Source organism: Artemia franciscana, unplaced genomic scaffold (genome assembly GCF_032884065.1).
Source record: "Artemia franciscana unplaced genomic scaffold, ASM3288406v1 PGA_scaffold_30, whole genome shotgun sequence".
Lineage (NCBI taxonomy): Eukaryota > Metazoa > Arthropoda > Branchiopoda > Anostraca > Artemiidae > Artemia > Artemia franciscana.
In genome coordinates this window covers 1,234,341-1,246,937 of record NW_027062662.1, presented here as the reverse complement: position 1 = coordinate 1,246,937, position 12,597 = coordinate 1,234,341, and the positions used below count along the sequence as shown (strand labels likewise).

At 35.8% G+C, this 12,597-nt stretch overlaps 1 protein-coding gene across 4 annotated transcripts in view; it reads right to left on the bottom strand.

The window, feature by feature from the left end:
* LOC136041594 (small G protein signaling modulator 2-like) overlaps positions 1-12,597 on the bottom strand; it is a 191,634-nt gene that overhangs the window by 61,114 nt on the left and 117,923 nt on the right. For all 4 annotated transcript variants that reach the window (XM_065726296.1, XM_065726295.1, XM_065726297.1 and 1 more), the window contains 2 exons: positions 4,963-5,087; positions 366-653 (listed from right to left, as the gene is read on the bottom strand). In XM_065726296.1, coding sequence (XP_065582368.1) covers positions 366-653; positions 4,963-5,087 — 413 coding nt within the window. The remainder of the gene's footprint in view (positions 1-365; positions 654-4,962; positions 5,088-12,597) is intronic.

The window sequence follows — 12,597 nt, the reverse complement described above, 5'->3', positions numbered from 1 at the left end:
TACCAGAACTTCAATGCCCACGCCTAAGAAAGAAGAATATGGATTACTGCTAATATTCTCCTTCTAATTCTTGTTTTTCATTCAAAAACAACTGTTTACAATTCTAGCTATAACCCACTGCTAACACCTATTTATATCCTGGTAAAAAGTTCAACAATAAATTTTTACTTTATATCAACCAATTTTTAACACCACTTTTGTTAATTTAATTTTGATGTTAAAAAAATAAAAAAAGTAATTGTTTACATTCTGAAAATTACGCTTCATTTTAGTCAAAAGATGCTGCCATTTTAGTTAAAAGACTTCTTGCTAAAATCCAGAGGTGCCATCTACCTGTATCTTAGTCAAACAAAAGATGCACTTACATCATTACTCAGCCCTCTAGAAAGCTTTGTAAGTTTATGTCTTTCACAATTAGGCTCAAAATCAGTCAGTTTATCAATCACTTCTTGACAATCGAGGCTGTAGCTCCCAGATGACAGCTTAGCTATATTTGCAGCCGTTTGGTCTCTATCTCTCTGTCGCGTGATAGCTTCAACTGCGAGCCATTCAGACATTGTAGATTCGTATATCTGCTTTAAACTTGAATCTTTTTCTTGTCTTTCTTGGACAGTGCTTCCAAATTGATAGTGACCAAGCAAGTAGGGCCATACCTGAAAATTAGAAGAAGAAGAAGAAGAGACTGTGGAAGTTTGTCTTCTTCAAAATTTATTCGGAGAGCTCTTTTTTGGATTAATTCAGTTTTATCTCATCCTTCCCGGGAGATGCCGAAGCTCCAAAATGGACAACACATTCAAGAGAATGGTGAGCAAAGAAAGCATAAGTCGTTAACTAATGGGAAAGGGGGATGTAAAGCTTATTTTGTAGCTTAAGTAAGGCTACAGACTCAATAGCTATATCTGTCAGGGAATTCATTAAAAAGGCTGTTAATCATAACTAGAAAAGGAAAGGACCAGGAGAATGCCTTGTGGTACTCCATTGTGGCCACGGAGAAGACTGGAATGATAATTAAGAAATTTGACTACTGGTAGTATATTTGATAAGAAGGGGGATACCAATTTTACCCGGAAAGAGTTAATATTTAATTCAGTGACAAGTTTCACAACTAATATATTGAGGCTAACAAGGTCAAATACTTTTAGAATATAAAAGGAATTTAAATTGTGTTAGGCTTTTATTATGTAAAGCCTCGTACTAGGCTTTTCAAGAACTTTCCCAATAGATTTGATAAGATGAGCAAGGTAATGGTAAGTTTAAGTGGGTTAGATTTTCTCTTTAGCGAATCTAACAGGAATCCCTCATCAAGAATAAGGGAGTAGGAGATATAGGGTGAACACTTTCAAAGCTAGGCTTTCCCTCTTCCTCTTTATGGGGGGGGGGGGCAATAATGCCCTGCTTTCATATTTTTGGAAATTGCTCAGAAACGATAATCGCACTGAAGGGGAAAGACAAGGGATTACAAAATAAATCACTGAAAGAACTAATACGAGTAAATGGGATATCCAAGGACAGACACTTGTCTTTCTTGATTTTCCCACTCTTCTTTCGATCTTCCAAGGAAAAATAAAGATTAAAGTACAGGGAATGTCATCGATTGGTTACTATACCGGAAAGCTTTGGAAAATGTAAGTGAGGTAACCCCACACAACCCCTGGCAGTAACTTCAGAGGTTAAGATAGGTTGAAATTATGCTGGCCAGTCCTTCTGCAACACAACTGTTAACCTCGGATACTTATTTTCTATTTATTTTAAACAATTATTTAAGCTCAATTTTGTTGTAGAATCGAGCAGATTTACGATCTTCCTCTTTTAATATCTTTCTTAGTTTATTATCTTCATCCAGTTTACCTTTTCTAAGGACAGAGAAAGGAGCATTATAAGCACTGTAAGTAAATTTCTTTTGGAAGGAGAACTTAAGGTTTAAAGACATCACCTGTCTTAAAAGGGATATAATATGATGAAAATCATGCAATAAAATTCAATACATAATTGAGGCCTGAGGAGATGAATTCTTCCCTCTTGTTGTGGAGATGATAGTTTATTTTGGGTAATAACACTTTATTTAAAAAAATGCACTAAACAGACTCTTTTTCGAGAAGCATTGCTGTAGAACAGTCTAATCTTGATTTGAAGGGTTGAGTTCAAGGGGGCGATGTTTCTTTTTACATTTAGATTGTCCCTGGGGATACCGATGAAAAAGAACAGATGTAAAAACGGACAACTTTTTAAAACAAAAGTAATGGCCGACATTAACAAAACTTAAAATGAACAGAAATTATTTCTTATACATTGTGCCTTTGTAAGCACTGTAAAATTTTTGCGTAAACAGTAGGTGGCTGAGGAGGGGGTGACTCCCTTTACACAAAGAATAATTTATATTTGTTTTAAGTTTTATTCTCACTATTTACTTTCTTATGAAAAACTTTTTTTTAATTTATCTAATTCTGACAGATAGCGGTAAATATTGTCAAGTGATAACAACCAAGACCGGTCAATACATGAATTCTGGCATGAACACTCGATAGAAAGTGAAAATTCTCTTAAGTTCTTCTAAAAAATCAATCAAAAAGAAAGATTATTATCAATTTCTAAGGCCCTTAGCCTCATTGCGCCTATTGAGGCTAAGGATATTAAGTTGAAGCTTTCAAAGAACGTTTAGAGGGATGTTGAACTAAATAAAAACACACTATGTGCGTACATGTTGTCCAAAGGGCCTAAAACCATATCTCAGAAACAGCTCAGAGCATTAAGGTGGAAATTTCAGGGGTTGAGGGGGATATTGAAATAACCATAGGCACTATGTGCCTGTTACTTCTACTACTCCTGCTGCTAGTCTAATATTTCTACTAATGATAATGGTATTAACTCAAAATATTCAGGTAATTTTGAGGGGGATTCTGAACTAAATCACAATCCACTATGTCTATGCAACTTGCCAAAAGCCTATCAGTAATATTTCAGGAACAGCTAAGGGTATTATGTAGATATAGAGTTATTATTATCTGAGATTTCTTAGGGCATGTTGAGCCGGATGTTAGACTAACGGAAAGATACAATGTAAATTCTACTACTACTACTACATACACTTCGGTAACAGCTTTTTCTAAGTCTAAGGATATTAAAGTGAAACTTCCAGGGAATGCCAAGGGACATAAAAATAAATCAAAATACGCTATATTTAGGCAGGTTATTAAGAGAGCGTGTCAGCAATATTCCAGGAATGGCTTAGGATCTGATTTCAAGGCATTAAAAGGTTCTATATGCACAGCACTACTGCTGCTGCTATATCTACTGCTATTAATACTATTACTGCTAATACTACAACTGCTATTGCTATCAGTATTAAGGGTATTAAGGTGAAACTTTCAGAACATGTTGATGGAGATCTTGAATTCACCAAAAGGCACTATGCGCGAATTACTACTGCTGCCACTACTAATACTGCTACTACTATTCTTAAGGAAATGTTGAGGGGGTGTTGAAGACAAAGAGAGAACTCGTAGCGACTGCTGGGGGGATTGTTGAACATAATCCAAACGCACTTTATTTGGATGCCGGTTATTGAAAATGAGTAAAAGCTATATTCCAAGAATAGCTTATATTATTAAGTTGAAACTTTCAATACATATTGAAGCTGATGTTTAACTAGCCACTAGATGCTATATGCTATCTACTACTGCTACTACTACTACTTCTAATATTTCTACTACTACTTTTAAGACTGCTGGGTATTAAAATTAAACTTTCATGAAAAGTTGAGATTAATGTCGAACAAGATCATAGCACACTATGTGTATGCAAGTTATCCCAGGAACGGCTTAAGAGTATTAAGTTAAAAATGTCAGGAAATGTCGAGGGAAATATTGAATTAATGAAAAGGCTCTACGTGCATACTAGTACTACTCATAATTGTAGTACTACTACCACTACTACCATTTTTGTGGCTAAGGGTGCTAAAGTAAAACTTCCAAAAATTGTTGAAAGGACTGAATGAAATTTTTGAGGTTTTGCCAGTTCAGGGTGCTAAAATAGATTTGAAAATTAATGTTAAGAAGATCCAATCACTAAGGCTAGGAATGAGTGAAGATGAAAAGGTGAAGTCGGGTAACGAAGAGATTGTTCAGGTGGGCAGCTTCACTTACCTAGGTAGCATTATTAGTAAAGACAGTGGAAGAAGTGAAGATGTCAAAAGTAGAATAGCCAAGGCTCAGGGTGTTTTTTCATAGTTAAAAAATGTTTGGAAGAATAAAAAGGTAAGTCTGCAAGCCGAGATTAGAATATTGGAAGCTACAGTGATGACAGTGGTCAAATATGGCTCTGAAGCATGGGCGCTTCGAAAAGCACATGAAGATTTGCTAGAAATCGCTCAGTGAATTCGCTCAGTGAAATTGCCTACGGATTGTTCTTGGTACCCGGCTGACTGACCGTATTTCAAACAGTAGGCTGTACAAAAAGTGTGGTTCAGTCTTGCTTTCTAGGGGTATAATAAGAGAAAGGTTGAGGTCGCTAGGGCACCTTCTGTGGATGAAAGATGACATATTGCCGAAGATTGTCCTATTCGCCAACCGTCTAGGGCTAAACGGAAAGCAGGTCATCCTCGCTTGGGGTGGGAAGATGTCATAAAGAAAGATTTAAATGAAATGGGAACTTCTTGGGAGGGTGTAAATAGGAAGACTTTGAATAGATTGGGATAGAGGAGGAGCATTCGTAGCTGTGTTAGCCTCAAGTGGCTTGGTGCTGCAGTGAATTGTTAGTAGTATTAGTAGTTTTTAAGAGCTTAGTAATGGAATTTCTGGTTCTGGATTTATCCCTAAGCGACAAAAAAGGGACCAGATTCAATTAAATTACCTTATTACCTTTAAATAGGTCAAAATAGAAAAAATTCCACAATTTGACAAATTTGCTTACTAAGAGAGGAAAACGTTTAATCGAATGCAACAGAGCAATACAAAACTGCCTTACCACTTTTCTTAGCTCAGGATCGACTCCACCAAGGTAGGTTAACCTTAAAACCTCTTCATAATCTTGTAAGACACCGTCAATATACAACTGATTGAAAACTTCTTTAGTCAGCCCTGGACTTTCATCTAAAATATAAAACATATATAGGAAGAATAAACGATAGATTACTGGTTAATTTTTTTGTTAACCACTCAAATTGCAATCACAATAAATCTCCAGTGGAGCTTCCAGCATAGCTTCTAACCAGTAAACCTCTTTGAAATATTATTCCCCCACACACAAAAAAATCTGTTCCAACACACATTCTGTGACAGAGCTCTTCGGGCACACAATCGCCTCCTGTGCTATTCCACTGAAATTTCCACCACAAAAATTGTGGTAAAGTTCAAGTCTAAGACTTGACTTACTTGACTTAACGCTCTTGCTCAGCAGGGTCACCAGCGTAGAGGGAACTGGTTGACAACGCCGTCAGTCTTCTCCAAGTAGCCCTGTCCAGGATGGACATGGGCTAAGGATGGGGCCTCATTTGGGTTGATATTGCGATTGAACAGGCGTTGGTTTACTACATCCGCACATCTAGTGCATGGCCTTCCTCGAGGGCTTTTCCAGCCATTTTCTGAGGGATTGAAATCCGAGATGATCCTTGTGGGGGTACTTTCCGGGAGACGGAGTAGGTTTAGTACCTTAGACGGAGTACCTTAGAGAGCGAGCTTCTACTTGAGTGGAGAGGTTCGCCGGCTTGAAGGTCTTCAGGATCTCAGTATTACGAATCTTGTCATAGCATTTGAAGCCTTTGACTCGACGAAGGTGTCTCGCCTGAACAGCATCGACCCTTTTAAGCTGTATCTGGGTTATCGGCCATGTCTCAGATGAGTATAGCATGATGCTTGAGACTTTGGCGTTGTAAATTTGGCCTTTGGTATGGCGGCTAAGTTACTGTTTGTGCAGACTGCTCTCAGGAGTCGTCCGAGCACAGAGCTTGTCTTGGCTGATCTGGCTGATATTTCGCTGTAAAGTGTGCAACTTGAAGATATAATTGATCCGAGATATGTGAACTGCCTTACCACATCGACAGCTTGGCAGTTTTTTCTATGGACATGATCTTCGTTTTCTTCCAGTTGATTTGCAGCCCAACTCTAGAGGCTGCGGGGGAGAGCGTCTCGAGTGAAGACTTATGTTGGTTGATATTGTCACTAAGGACAGCTAAATCGTTCACGAAGGCAACATCGGACAGAGTACTCCCGGCATAACTGATTCCGAAAGGGTGGGCATTGTGCGTCTCGTTCAGAAAGTGGTCGATGACGCATTTAAACAGCTCAGGTCCAGCAGCGCATCCTTGCCGTACTCCATTTTGTATGGGGAAGGAAAAAGAAAGCTTGCCGTTAACCAGGGCGGCGCTTTCTGTGTTCGAAGCACCTCAGCTTGCATATTCCAACAATATGATACAGTCAAACGGTTAAAACTAATCTTACTGACAGAGTAAAGCACACATGTAGCAATTTTTTCAGGAGAAACGTCAAAAATAAAACAAAAACTGATAATTTTAATGAAAAGTACCCTTGAAGTCATGAAAATCCAAGATTTTTGGGGAATGAAGAGTCACACAAGTTCCTTCTCCCTGCGCACAAGTCCCTCGACAAAGTAAGAAGAGTCATAGCACTATAATTTATTCAACACAACTTCTGTCATTTGTCATTCTTTTTCCAAGGTTGATATTTTGTTTGTTTAATTTATCCAATGGTTCATTTTTCCATTTTTTATTTTCTCTTCAACAGTTTTGGTTTTAATCCTTGAATAGAACCCAATAGTTACTACCATTTTTTACTACCATTGCCAAAATGCCCGCTTTAAAAATATGCTCAGAAATCGTTTCTGGTTAAAAACCTTCAAAGCCTTTTCTGATTAAACAATAATAGAGTACGAGAAGAGGTGAAAGAGGAAAGAAGAAAATAAAATCACAATACGATTAAACACAAATCAAGCCATCAGTATAGTTTCTAGTCTACTAGAAAATATTTAAAGAGTGTTTGGAAAATTTAGCCTCTGTTGGTAAGTCTCGGATAGGTAAGTTTCAAGTAAGATCCTGAAACACCAGCTAGGAGGCTTTTAATCCTCTTCCTGATCAAAGGTAGGCAAAAGCACTGTTAGTATTCAGTTTGGGTAAGCCCTTTCTTAACTTTGTTTTTCCTACTTTTATCCGATTGTAGAAATGGACTATTCGCCATGTGTTCAGCTTATGTTTTTATGGATATGTTTACTTTCTTGTTAGTGCTGGAATAATGTTACTCAATATATTTTTTTGATCAATAATTTTTTATTTACTCAATATATTTAGAAGACTATGAATCATCCAAAATACTTTGCACATAGCACTTTGTACATCCTTCCATTTTTCAAATTTTGAGCATGAAAAGAGTCTAAGACAATCTCTCTCCCCAAACCCCATCCCTCATTATCAGCCAAAGTTTTAAAAAAATATAATCCCGATCAAACTCCTGGTTACACGGCCCTACAATGACTGTTTAATTGGCTTTTTACTGTAACTTAAATTAAAAAAAAGATTAATTATAAGTTGATTAAATTATAATTGCTATTTGCTTCTCAATTCTAAATAATTTAGGGTCCCTCTTCCCCAACTCTGGCAACACCAAGTTGGCAACTCTGTACGTAAATTTGGCTTAAACACTTAATACAATTTTATTGAATATTCATTCAGCTGTGACAGTCTGTGTCTGCTTATGATACGAAATAATTCTTTCATTTTATTTCCTCTCCTGATAATCACTGGGGACTGTCTTGACTAAAATTTTATAATAATATTATTATTATATTACTGTATATCATAATATTATTATACGTCTTTCTTGACTAGGTACGTGTTTCAAGAGCATATTTAATCTAAAACTAATAGAGACTATATAGTAAACAGACTCAGAAATTTCGCAGGTCAGTGTTAGTATGGAATTAAGATCATGGAATTAAGACATGAGAATACAAATTGCAAAGTTTTCCGAAAAAATTTCAAAGAAGAATGGAGAGCCATACTCAAACTTGTAGTAATAATATAGTAGCAATAATATAGATAATATAATACAATATAAAATATAATAATATAGTAGTAATATAGTAACCAACTTATAGTAAAAACTTATAGTAAATTACTATGAATGAATCAAACCCAAACTAAACAGAAACTAAAATTAATAATATCGGACTTAAAGATAACAGATACTGCTATGGATTTAAGCAAACAGATATTAAAATCAACGATCACGTCAAACATGGAATGAACAGATAATACCAAAAGTAAAAATATGGATACTTCAGACTCTATAAAGACAAGATCAGAGATCGCTTAAGCGTCGACCGTGAGCTGTTGGTACCTTGTAGGAAACTTTAGACAGCGGTGGAATGTTGGCTCTGAAATCACTAGAAGATGCTTCGTAAACAGCTTAAAAAGTGACTTTTGTCAGTATATGTTTGGATTCAATGTCAGATATTAAGAATGCAAGTTGTTAGAGAAGATAAAAGAACTTGGAGTTTCCTTTTCTCCCTGATTATCAGAGTTGACGTTTTCTAACAAGGAGATTAAGAAAAACATTTTCCAAAACAAATTCAAAGAAAAGTGAAGAGTCATATGGAAAGCAAAACGAGCATAAAGAAGGTTATGCAATAAATCAAGTGAAAACAAGCAAAAATTACAATGAATGAATAAATAAAGATCCAAAATGAAAAGAGAATATAGTGAAGAACATCAAACTTAGAGACAACAGATGCTGCTATTTATGAATCGAAGATCCCTAAAACGATAAGAAACTAAAATAAACAGCTCGGTTAAACCTAAAATGAACATAAAATAAGAAAAACAAAGTAGGAATATCCTAGACTTTCTAAAGACTAGATCAGAGATCGCCAAATCACCAATCTCAATCTGTAGGTACTTCGCAGGCAACATTCTGATAGCTTGCGGAGGATTTTCAAACACAGTGTTTAGTGTGATCTTCCAGTCATTCAGTGTCTGTTCATTTAGGACCTTTTTGCCAATCTTTTATTTTCTGCATAGGCTATTGCAAAAAACACCCTTTTTTGTGTCTTTATTAATGCTTCCAAACAGTAAGGTTACTTGTGTATATTTATTTCAATGTTATAAGTTAAAAATATAAAAGGGTTAAAAATGAATATGACTAAAATGAACAGCCACTGAATGAATGGAAGAAGTGCGGGTCAATAGTTCTGTGTTCTTTTTCGAGTGTCATAGGTTTAAGATGGGGAGCACAAATCAGATCTGCTTTATTCCTTTTTATTTTTTACCATTGCTTTTGTTTTCATATTTGGTTTCTGACCTTTTTTATGCCTTTTGTTTTTTGAATTGCCCATATGCCGAATTCGGCTTACGAATTTACTTGTGTATATTTATTTTAATATTAGAAGTTAAAAATACAAAAAAGAGTAAAAATGGATATGACTAAAATGAACTAAATCGTAAGCCGACTTCGGCATATGAGTAATTAAAAAAACGCCATAAAAAAGCTCAGAAACTAAATATGAAAACAAAAGCATCAGTAGAAAATAAAAATAAATAAAGCAGATCTGAATGACCGGAAGATATTCGGGTTACTAGTTCTGCTTTTTTTCGTGAGTCATAGGTTTATGATTAGCAGCACAAATTGGTAATTACAAATGGAGTAACAGGGCATCTAATTCTAGTTGTTTGACCCTAAAGTGGCCGCTACAACGCATGATTCAATGCATTCAATCATGCGTAGATTCGTAAATGTTTTATCCAAAATGCTTTACATTTTTTTTCAGTATAAATTTTCAAAAATTACTGGTTGGATACAGCACCACGTAACAAAGCCCCACAAAGAATGTCTTGTTGGATTTTTATTATAATTCCATTATAACGGAAATTGGTAAATCTACGATCTATATTTAATTTTTAATTCTATAAATATCTCAATTCCGAACTGAAATAACTACTTTAGCAGTGGTGTAGCCGATACTTGGATTTTAGAGAGGCTCAGCTCTGTTATTTCGTTTACTCTGTTCTAGCGCTTGTTATTGAATACTACTGTTATTTTACTGTTATTATAAATTTTTCTACAAAAGCATATCCACCATTTCCATAGATGACTCTACTTTTGCCAAGTAAAGGGCCATTCATATTCTGCTGGACAATGCCCACACTTGATTATGTCCATAATGTCTTTATGTCTTTCAAGTTCTAAGGATTTCAAGGATTCTAAGGATTCTAAGGATTTTAAGTTCTAAGGAGTCTCTTTAAAGGACACTATAAGGCAATTTTATGGGGAGGGGGAAGGGTGCGGAAACAACAAGGATTTGTTATATTTTACCTTCTTCGTTGAGGTCACTTTATCCTAAGTATTCCTCCACTTTTGGAACCCTTGTCCCCCACTAAAATAGTTTTGTACAATATTCTCTTGGTCCAGGGACTTCCGGAAGTTACAAGTGGTTCACAAAAAAGTTTTTGGTCCTTCTTATGGCCCAGCGTCATGCCCCATGGTTCTCTGAAGGATGCAAAGTTTGTTCTAATTTTTTCTTCCACATTTAAATTCCCTTAACACTTGCTCCAAGCACACCAGAGGCCAAGTCATCTCCAGAGGCATATTTTTTAATCTTTCGACTAATTTGAACAAAATGACGGTCGACATTTTTTCGACATATTTGGGCGGGGAAGGACAGGAGACATGTATAAAAAAGGATAATGGGAGGAAGGATTGGTCATCCTACAGTCACTTTCAGCTATTTAAAGAAATAAAAAGAACTTTCGACCAACTAAATCCCCTTTTCAGTTTTTTGCAGCTTCCCTTTCCAAACGAAATGGCCAAGGAAAAAGACATCATATTAAAGACGCTCACAGTAACTCTTTTTAAGGCAGCACTAGAGCGTTGCCTCTGAAAGACGAATCTAATTTTTAGTGCCAAGGCAGCTAATACGCATGAGCTTTGACAGTCTGTGTCAAGGGGTTTGCATCTAGAAGCAGTGACCTTTCATCTCAACACAGCCAAGAAACTGTTGGCAGCGTTGTGTTCCGATGAGTTCCTATTTGAATTGATGCTAGTTTAGCAGTTAGCAGTACTAGTTGTGGTGACTGGTGTGTGGTGATTTTTAGCAGCATAAGTAAAGAGTGATGCGCCTTTAACGTTTCACATTTTTCTTTTTCTGGGGCGGGGGGCAATCACGTAGTATAGAAACTTGGAAATAGGCTCATTCGTTTGGACGTAGAAAGATCTAGCGGCAAAATCGGAGATCAAAAGTGATTCGAATAAATACAGCTCCCTTGCAATAACCTTTTCTTCTACCTCACCCTACACTTCCTCTACAACATCTGATCAATTTGTTTACAATAGTCGAATATCAATGAAGGGCACTATATTATATAAGAAAATCCATATTGACGTTAAAGGCAAAGATCATCATCTAGCAATCTTTAAAGTTAATTTCAAGCTAAAACTAAGAAGTTGATCGACTCCAGGATAAGAATTTAAAATTAGCTTTCCATGAACAGTCGAATATTAAGCTGGAAAGCTTAGCATTGGAAAATATTGAAGACGGGTGGAATAATTTTAGGAAAACAGTTTTTGAAATAGCGGAAGCAGTTAAAAATGCTGCTAGGAGTGTTAGCAAAAACTTTTTAGATTGGTAGAAGAAAGAAGTGGTTTGTAATTTGAGTGATAGGTCTTGTTAGAATTAGAGAAAAATAAGTGAAGTAGAGAAGGACTTAAAGAGTGAATTAAGGCAATGTGAAAGGGAAGCCATGGGTAGAGGATTCGAAAGATGTAGTTAGATTTCACATTGTATGCTAAGAAACTGAGAAGAAATATTCAATGTAGACCTGTCCAAATAAAAAATAGAAACTTTGCCTAAAATAGTTACAAGTAAAGTATTGAAGAAAGAAGGCAGAAAACTTTGAGAATTAATTAACCTCCGAGAAAGCTGTAGGATTTGGGTTTGATTCCACAGTTTGGAAATGAAGGAGTATTTATTTCTCAGGAGGAGTTAGACACAGTACTAAAATATATAGAAATAATCAATCCTCGGGCGCTAATAGTATGGTAAATGAATTTTTAAAATATGGTTGCGGAAAAATTAGAGATAAGGTACTGGAGATTAGGAATGTGATTATGGAAAAAGAGCGATCACCTAGTTATTTTGGGAAGGGAAAACCTTAATTAAAACCCTTTATAAGCAAGGTCATAAAAGCGAGGGTGGTAATTACAGAGGCATTAGGTTGATTTCTGCAGAATGCAAGTTACTTAGTATAATGAAACTTATTAGATTAACATATACCGTTGAAAAAGTTTACAGAGAATAACAGCGTGGTTTTAGCAACGGGAAAGGATCCAACTTAGCAAATTTTCATTCACAAATTAATAATTAAAATTTTGCTGACCCATCAGACCATTTTACTCCCGAGTTTCATAGATTATAAATAGGCATTTGATTCAGCTGAGAGAATTGGTTTAACAAAGATATTATGTTTCGAACATTTTAATGAGCTTGTGTTCTACGAAACAAAGGAAAGGTTAAGGGAGAAAAAGCTTTTAAACACGAGATTAAAACTCTTTTAACCTTAGTATATGCAAATTAATAATAAAAATAAATATATTCGTA